The sequence below is a fragment of the Glycine max genome, chromosome 5, assembly GCF_000004515.6.
Source record: "Glycine max cultivar Williams 82 chromosome 5, Glycine_max_v4.0, whole genome shotgun sequence".
NCBI classification, from domain to species: Eukaryota; Viridiplantae; Streptophyta; class Magnoliopsida; order Fabales; family Fabaceae; genus Glycine; species Glycine max.
The window spans coordinates 31,514,749-31,534,639 of NC_038241.2; the positions used below are offsets into that span (position 1 = coordinate 31,514,749).

At 31.4% G+C, this 19,891-nt stretch overlaps 1 protein-coding gene and 1 pseudogene across 1 annotated transcript; one reads left to right on the top strand and one right to left on the bottom strand.

The window, feature by feature from the left end:
• Positions 1-1,551: 1,551 nt before the first annotated feature.
• On the bottom strand, positions 1,552-5,731 carry LOC100813812 (WAT1-related protein At1g68170). The gene is made up of 7 exons (XM_003524036.4): positions 5,502-5,731; positions 5,322-5,384; positions 5,059-5,175; positions 3,948-4,197; positions 3,698-3,856; positions 3,174-3,325; positions 1,552-1,884 (listed from the first exon to the last, which is right to left on the bottom strand). Exons 1-7 carry the CDS (start codon positions 5,693-5,695, stop codon positions 1,662-1,664), a joined length of 1,158 nt encoding a protein of 385 aa, XP_003524084.1. The 5' UTR covers positions 5,696-5,731; the 3' UTR covers positions 1,552-1,661.
• Positions 5,732-14,080: 8,349 nt separating this feature from the next.
• Positions 14,081-19,786, top strand: LOC100814344 (high mobility group B protein 13-like; annotated as a pseudogene).
• The last annotated feature ends 105 nt before the right edge of the window (positions 19,787-19,891 follow it).

The following is a 19,891-nucleotide window of genomic DNA, read 5'->3' on the forward strand; positions in this document are numbered from 1 at the left end:
TTATTAAATAAGTGCGTCACGAGTGTATAACACTGATTAAGAATTAAAAAGCATGAAAATTAAATAGTGTCTTTATACCATCTAGAGTATAACTTTTGACATAATGTAGTAAAAAAAAAAAACTTTTGATATATAATAGCATAATATAAATTAACTATAGTTGGTTTACTAGAAGGAAGAGGCATGAATCACATAAATAAAAGGAGCAAGTTATGGTTTATCTTCTTTTAAAGTGTATTTCACAGGTTACTGTTGCAACGTTCCATTCCCAATCATCTCATTAAATTAACTATCCTCCATTTACTTTTGTGTTCTTGATCTTATTAATCACATGCCCGTTTTAGTCTACTCTTCTTTATACTTATATTTAAATTGAATTTCATTAATTTTTAAAAGGAATTGTCAATAGTTAATTAAAAATAACCTCATCGTAATACAATTTAAATTATTCATTATAAGTTTAAAATAATTATATATTTTAAAGAAATTTATTAATTATAAATTTTAATTATAATATAATTGATATTTTTTAAAAGAAAAAGGAAATATATAACTGATATAATAATTTTTTATTATGAATTTTGATTATATTATATAAAAGAAACATTTAACTTATATAATATATACAAACTAAAATATTAGTTAATAATAAAATTAAAATTAAACATATTTGCATTGCTGAATCATAAATAGACAAGCTTATTAAATTAAAATATATCACATTCTCATTCCATAAAAAAAGTATAATGTTTTTTAAAACATTATAATTTAACATCTTTCACAAATAAATTTAAAAAGTTGTAATTTATCCTTCAGTAAAAGAGTCGTACGGGATTTCTGCATCAAAGTAGCCACTGGGTGCATGCAGCAGCACCTATGATGGAAAATAGCATATAAGATACAACTCATTCTTCTTCTTTTTTTCCGCTATCGTGTGATCTTTCTCTTTCTTTCTCAAACTCCATAACTTTCCAGCCTTTCCTGGTTCGTAATAATGTCTGCTCCAAAGTTAGTGGATGTGCTTTGTGTATCGGTCAATTTATTTTTAGGGCACGACTCCTCCTCTCTTTTTTTATCAATTGGGAAATTACACGTTAACGAGTTTTATGTTGAGTAAAATAAAAAATTTAACCATCAAATAAGTAGATAAATTGGTGTAGATTGTTTCAAAGTTTGAGTTTTAAACATGTAATTATCTTAAATATTTAGATAAATTTTTTTTATGATCTAGACATTAAAAAAAGAAAAAGTTTAAGGTCTTGCTGAAGAGTTATGAGACTTTCCCACGGTTTCATCTTATACGACTTTTATTTGGTGTTAGGTTATAACAATTGATACTTTTGTACATGAAAAACCAAAGCCAGCCGACAACTTGATGTACTTTAGTAGTGTGTTTTTGGGTGTACACAACTTTATGTTTAATTAGTTCAAAGATGATAAATATTCAAGTGTACAATTACTTTAAAAAGCCTATAGCCCCATATATATATATATATATATATATATATATATATATATATATATATATATATATATATATATTATGTGGTGCATATAATATCACTATTAACAACAACGGCTTTAATTAAGTTGAGGCTTTCCCTGAAGGCATGTCTTCTAGCTAGCTGGTAATTTTCAATGTCCACTCCAAAGGATCTTCTTCAAGAAACCTTGGCAACTATATTGCTTTTACAATTGGCGTCGGTATTGTTAACGCGGTCACAATTATCATCATTTATTGTTGTGGACATGACAACAACTTCAGTTGCTTCATGCTCTTGGTTGATTTCTGATGAGACCGACAGATTCGCCTTTTTCATTTCTTTGCTCTTACCCCATAGAACCATGTACAAGCCACCCACAATTAGCATGGCTCCCATTACACTAACATGATGCAAAAAATCATATCATTAATTAGTCTATTTACACCCAAACCAAACTTTAAGCCAAAACTTTCTAAAATAATGAAAATAATTTACTGAAGTTATTATAATTTTATCTAAAATTTATATATCTTTCAAAGTTTTTAAGATGCAAAACTACTTATCAAATTATCATAATAAATTTTATTTAGTTAAAAATTTTAAAAAACTAAACAACGAGGTGGAATAAAGTCTTTTACTAAATAGAAGTAAAAACAAAACAAAAATACAACCAAAGAAAGAATAATGTTTAATTAGTGAAAAAAGTGAAGGTAAGGGATAAAAAAGCATTTTATGAGAAGAGAAAGAGTCATAATGAACGCAGAAGGAGAGGCTTTTAAGAAGAAGAAAATAATTAATTACTTCTAATTAATAGATAAATATTATTTATTAAGAAATTACTAATTTTTTTAATGTTTTTAAAAATAAGTTTAAATAAATTTTGGTACCTATAACAGGATTTTTTTATTTTAATTCTTTAAATATTTTTGTAACAATATTATTTGATAATACAACAACGATATTGATAATCAATTAACTTATCACTTCATCGATGAATCTGACAATTGACAAAATAAATATGTGTAATTTTTTTGGTAAATTATTTTTAAATTTCTATATGTTCAACAATTGATGAGTGACTTGTTAAATCTATTGGTGACCTGATAAATCAATAACCATTTTTTTGTTATTATGTCATCAATGGATATTTTTGATAGTAGGTCCTAAAAAAAATTTATAAGAATTAAAGTAAAACAAAAAAAAATTAGTACTAAAATCACACTCTATTTTATAGAGAGACCAATAATTTATTTAAACCTTAAAAATATTATTAATAAATATTTCCTCTCATATATAAAAAAAGTGATTTTATATGTTAGATTTAAATATAAATAAATATAAGTAATTTTGTAATATATAATTCTATTATTCTTAAAATACCTTTCATTTAATTCTAATTTTATTTTCAACCATTTTTTTATTCATGATAATAAATTCTAATAAAATACATTTTAGAAATAATCTTACGTTTTACCGGAGATTAAAAAATTTAAATAATATCAATTAACTTTTTTAATTAGTATGAAATTAATTATTTTTACTAATATATAAGTTTAAAAGTGAATACTAATTTTTTTTCCGGAAATTTAACTGTCTTACTGCCACCCTGCATATCATAAAAGTTAGTTGAACATATCATTTACGTTCAGGTAGACATCAAATTTAAATGAACAAGGACTTGTTGCATACCTTCCTACATATAAATTTTCACCAAACATCAAGGAATCAGCCACAGCCACAAGCACAAGCATAAGAGGGTTGAAAACAGATACAAACATTGGGCCTCTCATCCGTACACACCATGCAATGACAATTACCACTAATCCGGAGGCCACAATTGCCTGCAAAACATTTTCATTTCACAACTATAATTAAAATGGGTGTAACCTTAGTTCACCATCCAAATCCAATGCCAATTATATTAATTAGGATAAAATGACTACTTACATCTATTAAGAACAAAAATTCTAAAATAATCTTGAAAATTTAAAAAGTGAATTAAAAATGCCCTACCATTAAGGGTAGAATATTACAGTTTCACACTTAACACGATATGACGATTTTGATACACGTTCTACACTTAACGATTTTTGTGCATTTTTTACACTTTTAGGAATTATTTTGAAATTTTTTTTCCTTTAAGGACTAAATTGACACTGTCTTCTACAGAAGTGGTCATTTACCTATTACTATAAAATAAATTAGCACATTACCGTATAAGCCACAGTTAGAATCCTAATACTCGAACCCAACTTCCACTGGCTCCAATCCTTCTCAACATAAAGGGCAAAGGCTGTGGCTTGTATTGCAGCCATCAAGGACATCAATGCAGTACTTGAGTGATGACTTGGGTATTCTTTACTCATCTTGGACTGTCACATGTGGTGATCAATAACAAAAGAAATCCAAAATCAAACCACAAACTTCACAAATATGTAATGATAAAATAGGAAGAGTAGGTACCTGAATGATGAGCCATAATGCAAAACTGAAGCAGCTTCCAAAACCACACAAAACTCCCAGAAATTTTTTACCAGAGTCAGTATGCAAAGCTACTACCTGCTCATTCTTTTGCAAAAGATTAGTACCGAAACTCTTAACGTTAATCTCTTGCCCTTTGAAAAATGTCAGCAACATTGACCCACCAATTCCTATTATTGTTCCCATCACCTTGGCCTTCCCTGCTGCGGTTCGCACATTTAACTTTTCCATGCTGAAAAAATTCAAAAAGAATTCATCCAAACCATGCATGCATGCTCATGTACAGTAGAATATTAGTTTATATTAGATTAAAGTATTCACTAGGTCCCTTATAACTCCATTATAAATTTTAGTACTTATACAAGAAAACTGTATGTTTTAATCCCAAACACATGTAAGTTAAATTTTGACCGTCATAGCTAACATTAGAAAATATTTTTCTACCGGTGTAAAACTGCTAATAAACATTTTAGTGGTGATAAACTATTACAAAAAAATTGTGCAGAGTTTAAAACTTCTAATAGTTTTTATCTTATGGTTAAGGACTAAAACTTAAAATGTAAATAAGAACTAAATAAATAGTTTAATTAGGTTATTGATGGCGTATTTAGTTGATTATAAAAACAGATTTATATATAGTCCATGGTCATATTAGTCATATATATTTAATGAGTTTGGTATTTTATTACATATATTCGGCTTAATGTTATTTATGGTTATTAATTAGTACTATAGGTCTAAATATATATAGATTTAAATTAACTTTTTACTAGCCCTTACGTCGTGTGTCTGAAGATGACATCCAATATGTTTTTACAAGGTATACGCGTCCTCCACTACTATTTACAAAAAGGAAAGGTTTGCTATTATTATAAGTCATAATACAACTTTTTGGAGCTAGTGAGTCAGATTTAAGTCACTAAACCCATCATTGATCGCTGATTACAATTTATGAAATGATGGCTATGGCATATATATGCTATCCACATAAATTTATAGACATATATGTGGTCTATAAATTCTTCTATTAGAGTTTAGTGATAATATATTTAAATAAAAAAGCATATAATGGTTATGACTAGTGATTACGTACCCGCACAAGATGGCCAATATAAAAGTGACTGCAGGAACGAGATTATAAACAGCAGTAGCGAATGTTGCCGACACCAAATCCAATGCCTCGAGGAATAGGTTATGAAATAAACTTGCACTGTTTATATGATTACACAAACATATATAAATATGGATAGTCTTGGTCTCTCTTTGATTAATTAGTAAACAATTTAGTAATATTCATGCATGTCCCAAAAAAAGTAAGGCAAAAGGGTGAAGATAGAAAGTTAAAATGAACCATACCCAAATAAGCCACTAAAGAATGACATGAAAAGCACCCTCCATGTCAGCTTTGGCCTGCTCTTTCTGTTTTAAATATTAAAAAAGACAAAAGAAAGCACCATTTATTACTGAGCCATTTATGTTCATACATGCAAGTGCTTAAAATTAACAAAAGAAGTAAATCGGTTGAGAATGGATTACCTTTCGAAAATAAGAGCAAGAGAAGAAGTGAAAACTACTGCGAACATTAGGCGGTAGGCAGTGACTACCCTAATGCTCATTCCATCATTTATGGCGAGCTTATAGAGCACATTCACGGAAGAGTATGCAATTTGCACCGATACCATCAGAAATACAGGCTTTAAGTCTTGCACCAGTTTCCTTACGTCATTCATCTTTTCAGAATGCTGTTGGTTTGAGATTGAAGATAGAAAATAGAGAAAGATATGGAGGCATGCATGGGATTTATAGCCCAAGTGGCGCATTTAAAAGATATGCATACATTTTTTTCAATATTGAATAGTGAATCAATTAGTCGTTAGCATGAGTGGTAACGATAGTACGAGTGGTACTAGATTTATTTTTTAAAAAAAATAAGTTCTCAAATTCAAATATTATGAATGAAAAAAAAATATAATTAAGAGGAAAGATCAAACTAAATGTGACCAATTGAATTCTCCAATGAATAATAATAATCAATAAAATTGATAAATAATTCACACCAATATCATGAATACCAAAAAAAATATTAAATTGTCAAATTACTTCTTAAAAAGTATAATGAGTCATTGAGTACGTAATAAAAACTATGCTTAATTTTTGTGTGTGTACAATATAAGGATTGTATTGAGGTTTGAATCAAGGATAGTTCTGTGTCATTGATATATATTTGATTTTTAATAATATTTTTTTATATAAACATTCTATAAAAACATATTAGTAACATTTATTTATATTTGATGATAATTTTTAAATGTTATTAAAATTTTTTAGCAATATTTCTACTAAGTGTTAGATAAAAAAAAATTGTTAAACATCATATATGTAATAATGTGTTGAGATTTGGTGTACAATGCTTAAACTATGCTTAAATTATGTTGCATTTCATTAGTTAAATTAGCTTTTTATATCACATTTATACAAAAATAATTTAATTGAGCAAATAAATACTAAGCACCTGATTTAATGATTAAATACAAATTTAAAAACATTTTTTATGTCTGAATTGGGTAGTTACATATCTAAGATTTAAAATTGAGAGAACTAATTAAGTTGGAATAATTTTTTGTGAGATGATTCACTCAAAGGTATATTTAAATATAATTTCTATAATTTAACAACAAATAATACAATCAATATGATATCTTTTAGTAACTAATTTAAATATTTACTCAGTATATAGCCCACAATAAAAAGTTCACGTATTTGTTTAGAGGCGGGTTAATGCAAAAAGAGGCCCAATACTAAACGTAAAAGGATTAATTTGATTAAAAATAAAAAAAAATATTTAATCAAATTTTATTTTACTGTTTGAGATGTCAAATTTTAAACTTAACTTTTATAATTAAATTATTCTAATTTTATTTTTAAATTATTAATATAGATACTTGATTTAAAATTAAGTCAAGGTAAATTAGGAAAATGATTGGAGATTGTAAACTGAGAAAACAAAAAAGATAGTATTTGTAACCTTGAAAAAAAAACTTGTTAGCACTCTCAGTTAATAAATACATACACTAATATATATAATATAATGTTTACTGAAAATAAAAGAAATAATTGAGAAGTGTGAATAAAAGAAATGAAAATTGAAAAATAGTAGACAATAAAAATGTATTAGACAATTAGAAATTGAGAAAAATATGATATTTTATAAATATTGCGAACAATGAGATAAAATAAAATTTTAATGAAGAAAAAAGTGTATTGGACCATTATAATTAAGTGAGGAGAAAATGTATTACATATTTTTAATGAAAAGTAGGAGATGCGAATTTATAAAAATTTTAAAAATGAGAAAAAAATAAAATTTATATATTAATGTCTTGAACCTAAATTAGTCTAGCAGAATAATTTTTATTAAAATTATCTCTTTAATATAAATATTAAGATTTTATATTAATAACTGACGATATGATTCATATATTAACAAATAGTTATACTAATATAAATTGCTGATATAGTGTATGTATTAATATGTTAAATATTATTGTAATATATCCTATATATTATTATTAGTGCAGATGTATAATATTCATAAAAATAATTTAATTTTATTAAACAAAATTATACGAAGAAAAATATTCTGAATATATACAATGTTTAATATTTTTTTCTTTTAACAAATTTATTATATGAAAAATGACAGCTTAACCCTTTGGGTGACTTGACCTGAACCTAAGGCGGCCCTAATGTCAGCCATTCATCGTGCTTGATCCCTTTTTCTCTTTATTCAGGTTGGACCATTAATTTGAAATAGAGGGAGGGGGATTTGGACATTTGGCCTCAAGAATGATGTTGATTTCGATTTTATAAAGTCAAGATGCATTGTATAATAATAGTTTGGTGACGTAGTCTTGCCTGCGTTAGCACCTCATCCTCATATCTCGCAGGCTTGTCAAAGGTTTTGAAGACTTTTTGACTCTTATATGTAATTTTTTTTTTTTAATCTTTCCATTCATATAAAAAAATTATTTTAATTAATTCAAAATTTAATTAAAAGATAAATAAAATTTAACTAAAAATTATTTCTTACAAAAATCAAATTCAGACACTAATCAAATAATTTATTCTTAATTTTTATATATTAATCATTTATATCTAATTACTTGATTTATATAAATAGAAAATTTAGTTAAAGATGAAAATTGTGAAGGTGTAACATAAAGATAAAGTATTGAATGATACAAGTCTCTTTTTAAAAGAGACAATCCACGTGTAGTTTTGGAAAACTAGTCCCAAATTTTCTCTCATTACATCCCCTTTTCTTCTCCATGTAGTAGTACTAGAATCTTTTATTATATGTTTGGATTAAAATTGTGAGAGCTCTAAACTATTTTTACTTATAAAGCGATAATTTTTTTATTCTCATTTTATGCATTTGAACGAACAATTTTAATTGGAATTTGTAAACATAATTTTGTAACTTTAAATCAAACATACCAGTTGCCAAGTTTTTCTTCTATTGCAAGCTAAGTTCAAAACAAACACTTGACGGTCGTTCGTACTTAGAGTCGTGTGTTTGTTGCATATTCGTTGATGTTGATGTTGATGTTTTTCAGAGTTGTCATATTTTTTTGCGAAGAATATTCTTTTGGCTACTAGAAAATGATTTTCTTTTAGTGAGTGGTAATTAATGAGAATGACGTCGAATCTCATCGGTGACGGAATTGTGTTTTAGAGGTTTTAATCCAAACTAAAAATTGGGAATCAAATAATAATGATTTCTATAATTTTTATGATCTAAAACATTTTGTTCAATGCTAGAAATAACACGAAACTGGTGGATTTCCATATAGGTTGTAATAGGGTCAGAATGATCCTACTTAAGGTAGAAGGCAACTGATTCTTTATGGTTAATAATTTACTCTATCTTTGTCATGAAAATCCAACTTCTAGTCCAATATCTATTCACCATTTTTTATAGTTCTTTTTACTGCTATTTAAGTTCATACTTTATACTTTCTTGATACATAGTTATGCATCCGATTCAAATTCAATTTCTTATGACCATTGTTACAAGACAATTGTCATAGGAATCAAAGACTCCTTTAATGTTGTATTTTATTAATTGATTGTTTAAATGATTTAATTAAATTACAAAAGAAATTAAATTTAAGTGTTTGAATTAATTAATTAATTGATGAGTTAACATTTTTAGAAAATATATTTTCAACATCGATTATTTACGGCATTCTACATCGGTTATAAAATCGATGTTGAAAGCACTGATGTCGAATGTATTATTGTTAACATCGGTTTTGAAAAATCAATGTTAACATAAAAATGATAACATCGGTTTTGAAAAATCAATGTTAACATAAAAATGATAACATCGGTTTTCTAAATATTTGATGTTATACACAAAGAACTACATCAAAATAAGTGTATGCATAATGAACCTTGACATCGGTTTTCTAGTAAAATCGATGTTAATGTTATATATTCACATCGGTTTTATAGCAAAACCGATGTTAATATATTACATTAACATAAGTTTCACTAGAAAACTGATGTCAACGTTCATGATGCATATACTTATTTTGTTGTAGTTCTTTGTATATAACATCGGTTGTTTATAAATAACCGATGTTAACCTTTGTACTTTAACATCGGTTATTTATAAATAACCGATGTTAATATACACACGTTAACATCAGTTATGTATAAATAACCGATGTTAAGGTGCATGTAGACATCGATTTTTGTAAATAACTGATGTTGTTTACTATATTAACATCGGTTTTTGTTAATAACCGATGTTGTTTTCAAGTTTTTTTTATATAAACTTTTTGTTTTTATAGTAAACCCAAAATTGTACTTGTAAAATGCAATTTTAGACCCAATTCACAGCAAATAAACATTTTATTCTACTTTGAAGTAGTTTTAATCATAATAAACATTGAATAATTGATTTATCATAAACAACGATCAACAAATGAATTCAATGTTCAAATTACATAGGAAATGTCAAAAATGTTAAACCAAAGTAAACTAAACTAAACATAATGTCCCTAAATCCTAGGTCTGATCTCTAACTCGGAGATAATATTGTGCCCACTGGATCCACAACGCCTTTAATCTCTCTGGCTCCAATGGTCTAGGATCGTTAAAATACTGCATAATGAAACAAATGATAATAAGTTAATAATGTAATACAAACTATAAAAAAATTGAATTTGTTTGAAATAAACGTACCGCTTCCCAGTTATTCCTAAAACTTCCTAAAATGATGGTGGACATCCAGTGCATGACATAGTAGCCGCACTCAGTACTTCCTTTTTGTCTATTACACTAAATACATAATGAAATTTGGATATTAATTAAACAATTAGTGTACAGACACATAAGAAATATATATAAGTGGAAGTTTTATGTAAATAACGTACCTTGACGACAATCCACCTAGCAGGAGCCTTTGATTTAGGCTGTGGACACTATTAGAAAATACACTTTCAACATCGGTTATTTAGGGCATTCTACATCGGTTGTAAAACCGATGTTGAAAGCACCGATGTTGAATGTATTGTTAACATCGGTTTTTAAAAAGCGATGTTAACATAAAAATGATAACATCGATTTTATAAATAACCGATGTTATAAAGAAAGAAGTACAACAAAATAAGTGTATACGTGAGGGATGTTGACATCGGTTTTCTGTAAAAATTGATGTTAATTTGTTACATTAACATCGGTTTTTACAAAAAACCGATGTTAACGTAACATATTAACATCGGTTTTTAGAGGAAATCGATGTCAACGTTCATCATTCATGCACTTATTTTGCTGTAGTAATTTATGTATAACATCGATTGTTTAGAAGTAACCGATGTTAAACTGTATGCAGTAACATCGGTTATTTCTAAACAACCGATGTTAACCTATGTACATTAACATCGGTTGTTTATAAATAATCGATGTTAAGGTGAATGTTGACATCCATTTTTGTTAATAACCGATGTTGTTTTCAAGTTTTTTTTATATAAACTTTCTGTTTTTACAATAAACCCAAAAGTGTACCTGTAAAATGCAATTTCAGACTCAATTCATAGCAAATAAACATTTAATTCTGCTTTCAAGCAGTTTTAATCACACAATAAACAATTAATAATTGATTTATCATAAACAACCATCAACAAATGAATTCAATGTTCAAATTACATAGGAAATGTCAAAAATGTTAAACCAAAGTAAACTAAGCTAAACTTAATATTCTTATACCCTAAGTCTGATCTCTTACTTGGAGATAAAACTGTACCCACTGAATCCGCAACGCCTTTAATCTCTTTGGCTCCAATGGTCTAGGATCGTTAAAATACTGCATGATGAAATAAATGATAATAAGTTAATAATGTTATACAAATTATTAAAAAATCGGATTTGTTTGAAATAAACGTACCGCTTCCCAGTTATTCCTAAAAGTTCCTAAAATGATGGTGGACATCCAGTGCATGACATAATAGCCGCACTCAGTACTTCCTTTTTGTCTATTACACTAAATGCATAATGAAATTTGAATATTAATTAAACAATTAGTGTACAAACACATAAGAAATATATATAAGTGAAAATTTTATGTAAATGACGTACCTTGATGACAATCCACCTAGCAAGAGCCTTTGATTTAGGCTGTGGAGCATCATCAAGACCTTTTAAAGCACTGTTCTAGATGAGTTACAATTAAAAACTAGTGTTGTTGAGGTATTTCAATGCAAATGTATAGAAAAGAACACTAACCTGTTAATAATCCCCTTAAGGTAGTTGTCTGGCCTGTTATGCAATGAATAAAACCAGACAACTAGGTGTTCCTTGGGCAGGATGACCACCATCTGCCAGTGTTCGCTACAGTGGAGACGAATATGGGTTAGTATATTAGTAAACATTAATTAAATTAAGTTATTTTGTGTGACTTACCCATTTAGGTAGGCTCCAAGATAGACATCGCATTTTGAACTCTGCATCCAAGTCTTTATGTAACTTTCAGACTCAAATTGCGATTGCCCAGACCTCTGAATGGACTGTGGCTCGAGGAATCCATAGATATCAGAATTCCCCGCTCGCATACTTGTTTCATTGAGATGCCTGTTTATGTTAAGTCAAAGTTAAATATTTATGAATTGAAAGCAATAACTTGGATAATTAAAAGTAATATAAAATGACTTATAGAATCCACAATTGTAACACTGATATGCTGAGACATTGACCACCGTGTGCGATTTCGGAGAGGTCTTCGTGCTTTATGTAGAGCAGGAAATCTGGATTAAAGACCCCGAACACGGTGGCATCCCATGTAACCTGGTAAGGCCTCAAGAAAAGCTCTGGGATGGTCAATGTCATCAAATAAAGCGGATCATCGACCTTCGGATCGGGCTTTGGAGGTGGTTTTGTCGGAGACACAGCTACCTGTTCATGAAACAAAGTTAAATGGCCTAATTTGAGGCACGCTGAATGAATTAATTTAAAAAGAAGAAACATATAATAAGAATAAAGTACCTGCTGTGATAAAGACTTGACCAGATGTGTCGGCCAAGCAAGGAAGGTGTGAAGTGTCTGCCCCACTAAGGAAACCTCATCAGTGGGTACAGGAATTGGAGCATCTGCATCTGTAACCTCCTCCACACTCACCTTTACTTGGCCAAGCAACAAAGGAGTGTTATGAACAACAGTGAATCCCTCATAAACTCTCCCCAGGGCAACCAGGCAGGCAGGATCTGCTGCGATTTACAAGCCTCACCTATCTGAGTCACCCGCCTCTAGATCGTTTCCAGAGGGATCAACACAACTCCTCTTTGTGCTTACTCGAGCACCTGAGGGACCAACCAGAGGCTCTGGAGGCAGTGCAAGTCCCTGAGATTACATATGGGACTGAATCTGGGACTGCATCTGGCTGAACGATGCCATGAGCTGCCTCGTCACTTTTTCTGTGATGAACTCCTCTAGCTGGTCTCTGATTTGCTAGGTCAGCTGCTGCAATTCCTCAGGAGGCAGGGAGGAAGAGGTGCGAGACGTCCGTGGAGCCGAACCAAAGTAGTGCCTGATGGTGACACCGGCTCCAGCAGCACGGACACGTCCAGGGTGCTCTGGACGTCCAATAGCAGCGGTGAGAATATCCTGACGTCCATGGGGGACGAAGGATTCCTGTGTCGCCTGCTCCTCAAAGGAATCCTGCACAGAAAACACACAATTGTACATGGCATTCACAAAATATTGAAATATAATTGTAATGGTCAGTTGAAAATGACTTACGATCTTCTCAGCGATTTCCTTTGTAGCCTCAATCGTCATCTCCCCTGTTTTCTTCGTGCAGGCCATCTTCCACTTCACGTGGCATCTGACCAGGGATGGAGGGTCGATGACGCCATCTACGCTTCCTGACTGTGCAGCTTCCTCCAGCTTCTTCTTCGTCTTCTCAGCGAGGAGCTTCTGCTCCAAATATTCATAACCCCCACAAGACAAAACGTGGGGGGTAGTGTTCTATTTCTGGATGACCTATGCCTTTTTGTGCACATCCTGCAAAAATAAAACAATAATCTTTCAAATTGGTAGAATGAAGTATAACAAGTTAATGTTTTTTGAAAAACAACTTAAATGGCAAGGAACATACCTCCCAAGAAGGGTCTCTTCGAGTCTGGCAAAACTGGGCTCATTTTTCCTTGCTTATGCCATATTTCTCACAGACAGTGTTGTCCACACTATCGGTATCGGGTGCAAGGGCCCATTTCCTTGTGAGGTCTGATTTAAACTGCCTTCATCTCTCGCCCACAGTCTGAAGTAACTTCCTTTTCGTCCTACTGTCAGAAGCCTCTGGGATTTCAAATTCTGCCTGACAACATCAAATAAGGTTTATTTGTTACAATAATGTATTTTTTGGCTATTAATTAAACAACATCAAATAAGAAAATAAAAATACCTGAATATCCTCCCAAATCAAGTCCTTCTGAGCAGTAGGGACCTCCTTCCAGTTCTCGTACGTGATGTCCACCTTATCACGCGCTACAATCCCCAAATAAGTTCTTAATTTCTTCCTGTGGGGACCGTCAGCCTTGTCGGTAGCAGGATCAATGTGGACCACTAGTCTCTCAGCACCAGCTGGTCTAGCAGACAAGGATCGTAGACGTGAGGCTTTGCGTGTCCACTTCACGGCAAACGGTGAAGCTGATGCATCGGAATGAGGAAGAGGAGGAGGAGGAGGAGAAGGAGGAGGAGGAGGAGGAGGAGGCGAGGCAGGTGGAGAAGCCATATCCTGTATACATCATGAAAATGTAAATTTGGATTACAGACAAATATCGACATCAACAGTTCATTGCATTCGAAAACTATAAAATAAATATTAAACTTAGGTACACTACTATAAATTAAGAGAACAAAAGTAAAAAAAATGATGTTAAACATGTCAAAAAAATTCAAAACTTAGTTTTGAAGTCATTTAAAATATATTAAACGAGTATAAGTATTTCGTACATAATATAAATAAAGGTTACACAAATAAGACTAAAATAAATCTTTAATCCTTTATGTTTTCGGTTGTATTCAATTTATTTCTTTTTTATGTTCTTAAAGTGAGTCAAACGGTTTTTCTAAAATAATAATCATTTCCAATCTGAATTATTATTCTTTTACAGATTGGAGACACGAAGAATAAGGCCCTTGCCACTACCACGAAGATCTGTAGTAACCCAAACCAAGAAACCGATCATTGGGGTCGTACATGATCCTCTCAACAGTGTCAAGGGACGAAATTATGTTTTATTTGAGATTGAGAGTATGTTACATGCGCTTGGCTTCGTGGCCTCAAAGGATTACACGACCAAAAGAGTTGCGGTCCTATAATCTGGTGTGCTAACATAACGTTGATTGCATCAAATCAACCGTTGATGGTGAAAAAATTCCTTACACACGGTGCAGGATATGATGCACTCACACACGCTAGAAAGCATAATTTTACTAATTGAACCACATACGCCAGTGTAAATTTACTTATATCTTACTTAAGCGTAAAATATTTACAAATGATCACCTACCACTAGTTACAAAACCATAGAAGTCCATCATGATCAGGCAACTAAAACACTGACCCAACTAAAGCTTGCAAGTCTCCACCCATCATCATGTTCGAACTGAACAGAAACTACCCACAAACATGCACTAAATTGCCTATAAACTCAAAACGTGTTTAATTGAATTTATTTTAAACTCTGTCATATGTGTTTCATTACAATTATGAGGCATCTCACTGCTGAATTTGGTTCAGCTTGGTCCTTCTGTCCTTGCTGCCAATGGCCTGCATAATGGTAGTTTAGTGCAGTGTCGATTCTCTTCTAGGGTCAATCTCTAGTAGGACTCTAAGGTTTTTATTTTTTATTTATGACATAAAGGTTGATTGGATTAAGATATTTGAAAATTGGAACTTCAAAAGAGTCAAATTACTCTTCATGCCTTATTCTGGAATAGGACAGTTTCCTTTTCCTTGAATTTTTATATAACCTAAAAAATAAATCTAGATGGATTTGGCTTCATTCAGTCATATGGTTTGGACTTTAATCTTAGTTAATGTCCTTAGCATCATTTTCTTAAATAAGAAGACTGCAATGTGCAAATACTTTAGCCAACTTCTATAAGTTCTGGAGATGGTTTAGTCCATGCACCATTAATTTGACCAAACTGCTACTAGCAATGGCAGAAGCAGTGGATAGATAGAACATTACAAAACTGGCAAACATAGGTCTAGTTTCTATGTTATGATTTATGTTGTTATGGTATCTCAGGTTTTTGGAATGGACAAGAGATACTGGTTCATCCCTGCTTATTCAAAGGAAGATATACGAAGGATGGCTATTCTTCAGGGCCTTGAGTATCCATCAACACCAGACTTCAATGCCCAAGAGTAGAATTGGACAACTGATAAAAAAGAATAGAATTGGACATTTAAAATATTGTATGTTACATTTTTTTATACTTGTAGTTTGTTAGTTATTTATTGTCTTTAGGAGTTTTTTTCTATTATTTTTTTAATTAATGTCTTCAGGAGTTAAAATTTTCATAATTTTTATAAACTTTACTTTTTTAATTGGTATTAAACTCTCTTTTTAGGTTCCTCGGTCTCATTTCCCAAGATTCCCATTGGTTGCGGTCTCAACAATGCTGGTACCTTTGATTCTAAATGTTCTGGCATAATAGGGCTAGGAGGTGGTGCTGTCTCACTTATCTCCCAGATAGGTCCTTCAATTGATTCTAAATTTTCATATTGTTTGGTACCATTGTTTGAATTCAATAGCACATATCAATTTGGAACGTGTTAATAGCACTGACCAAATTCTAAGCCTTTGTTACAAGTCTCCACCAAATAATGCAATTGAGGTTCCAATTATTACAACACATTTTGCTGGCACAGACATTGTGTTAAATTCTTTAAACACTTTTGTTAGTGTTTCTGATGATGCAATGTGCTTTGCTTTCGCCCCAGTGGCATCAGGTTCCATCTTTGGAAACTTAGCACAGATGAACCAGTTGGTTGGATATGATTTCCTGAGGAAGACTGTGTCCTTTAAGTCCACTGGTTGTTGGTTTAAGCTCATTTGGGATAATCCATTCAATTTTTCTTATTTTCTCTCTTTATTTTGTTGGTTTAAGCTCAATGTTTTTTATGTATTGATGGCTTGGTGCAGATCAAGAAAGCGAACCCAGAGGCCGAATTTAAGGAAATTTCAACCATGGTAGGTGCTAAATGGAAGACTATTACTGCAGAAGAAAAGAAGCCTTATGAGGGGATATACCATGCGGGGAAAGAAGCTTATTTGTAGGTGATTGCAAAGGAAAAACGTGAAACTGAGTCAATGAGGTTGTTGGAAGACGAGCAGAAGCAGAGGACTGCGATGGAATTGCTTGAACAGTACATGCAATTCAAACAAGAGGCAGAAAAAGATGGAAAGAAGAACAAGTAAGTTACATATACCTCCCTTTGGACCATTCTTCTTTCTTGTGTGGTTATTGATGTTTTTTATACATGTTCACAGGAAAGAGAAGGATCCATTGAAACCAAAGCACCCCATGTCAGTTATTTCTTGTTCACTAATGATAGGGGAGCAGCTCTTGCTGCCGAGAACAAGAATTTCTTGGAGGTAATTGTGTGGCACCCTTGTTTGTGAATTGTGATCTTAGAGTTCATTAATCATGATTGAAGAACACATATAAAGGGTTCATTATTTAAATTCAGGTTCCAAAAATCACATCCGAAGAGTGGAAAAACATGACAGAAGAACAAAAAAGACCCTATGAAGAAGTATGCTTCTTTGGTGTATCAATTATCATTGAGTCATTTAGACGCATAACTTATTATGTAACTCTCAAATGACAAAGAAATAAGGAGCAATATGCCCTAGAAATGGAGGCTTATAAACAGAAGAAAGATGAGGAGGCTGGCCATTTCATGAAGGAAGAGGAGGACCATATGAAACTTCAAAAACAAGAAGCATTGCAACTGCTTAAGAAGAAGGAGAAAACTGAAAATATAATCAAGGTTTTTTCTTCTGTATCAATTTAGTCCTAGTCCTTTTGTTTTACATCACAGTACTTTAGTTGATGCTAATCCACCCAAGCAATGTTGCAGAAAACAAAACAGAACCGTCAGAAGAAGAAACAGAACAAGGATGACAAGAATTTTGATCCAAACAGGCCTAAAACGAAACCTACCTCACTTTTGCAACTCTCATTCTCTTCATGTAGTTTTTATTAATGTTGAATTTGGCCATTTTTTTTAGTCTTATCTCCTTCGTGTTGTTCAATGCCTGATTTTTTTTTTAATTTTCATTTGTTAACTAACAGAGGGGGGTCCCTGTGGCATCTCTGTGGTTTTAAAAAATAAAATATATTTGAATTTTTCAGGAAAAGAGAGTATATAAATTTTATTACTTAGGAGAAGAAACAACATTATACACTGGATATATTAGAAAATGACAGTATAATTTTCTAAAAAGATGAGATTTTTTTTTCATAATCAAAATTAATTAAAGATAGATGTACAACAGAAAACAAAAAGAAGCAAAAAGTGTGAATGAGCTGGTTGTGGAATAGTGGAACTGAAGTTCTGATAGCTTAAGGCCTACGAGGGTAGCTAATTTACCTCATGCGTGCTTCGTTACAACAATTGAAAGTGAATTTGTCATTTGTGCATTTCATTATATATACTTCAACTTACAAAATTCTGCCATTCCTATAATAAGAAAGTGTGTTGAAGGTTTGCCTTGTAAAAAAGCAAAACCTTTCCAATCCACACTATTTTCAGTTTTTCACTATTGGTGGTTGAATCTTTATTGTTTAAAGCAATGAGGTTTGTTGTGTTTAAAATTAAAATCTTCTGGGTGTTAATGTACAATGTGGAGCTGTATAAAAACATATGTTTTATTGGCTTTTCATCTATGCGATAATTGTTTTGGAAGATACAAAAGAGTACATTAGTTATGTCTCAAAGGAAGAGGCTAAAACTCAAGATAGAAGACCTGCTGATCTTTTGGTATGTTTAGATGTGGAGAAAAGGAGATTATTCTATTTAAACTTATAGTTTTGTTTTTCCTTTTAGGTATGTTACTTTAATACATCATTCATTAGTTCTCTTGAGGCAAGTGATCCTGAATCCCAAGCTAGACAAGAAGGGCAAGAGGACTGCTCTATTTTTTGAAGGGTGCTTGAGGTGTCCTTCTTTGTTACCACTGTTTGCTTTGTCAGACTATCAATTCATTTTTTTTGTGCTCGTTATAATTCGGTTTTTGAGATAAGAAGTACAAGCTATTGCATACCTGTTATTACTTAAGAAATTTCTACATGTCTTATGTTCAACATTTTACTGCTCTGACTCTCAATAGGCTAATTTACTGCATGTCTAAAGAGGTAGGTCCATATTGTGTCCTACAAGTTCAAGGAGGATTCAATTCATAGTTTGCCACATCTCAACATTTAATTAAAATTCAGTACGATCTCTAATTTAAATTAATGTGCAGGAAGGACTCTATAGTCTATACTTTCACCAATTTTTAAATAAAGTTTTTTATAATTTCTTTTTTTTTTGTTACAAAATTTTTTATAGTTTCAAAGTTACAATGAAGTTATGATAGTAATTTTAAAGGGTAAATAAAGTGTCTGAGAAATAAATTAATTTTTTAAACATGTAAAATGTTTTAATTTTATTTTTGAATACGTGGAAAATGATAAATTAGTCTGAGAAATAAATTAGTTTCTAAATTTTACAATTTAATGTCAAATCAGTCCTTAAAAAACATAACTAATTGCCTATACAAAAACCAAAACCTCCGACTTCATACACATCTAGATGGCATCCTTAGGACTTCATACAGCTCATGTTTGTAGCCAGTTTCATCATCCACCACCCTTACCTTCTCTGGCTTCTCACGTTTATTGTTGCTGCAACCTCTAATAAGAGATTTATGCATCACATAAGCATAAACCAAAGAGGGTGGAGAGTGTCAATGCTGATGCAGAAGCCTTTGGTGATCACTGGGAAAGTTCAGATTGCTTTATGCATTCTAAAGCTGAAGCACTAGAACATATGAAGAAAAGAGATAGAGGCCATCAAAGTGTGTCATTGGAGAATAAGACAGGAGATTCAACTGTGGTCAAGATAAGTGAGAAAAATAATAATGCTGATGCCGGCGACTGCATGATTCTTGATGACCATGAAGGAGAAGAGCATTGTTGTGGCAAAGGAACAAATGCGAGGAGTGTTTCTTTTTTGCCAAGAAGCCAAGAGAAGATAGGAGATTCGGCTAAAGTTGTGATAAAACAAGACATAAAGGGAGGAGAGCATAAATATGAGTTTAACAACAATAAACGTGAGAAGCCATAGAAGGTAAGGGTGGTGG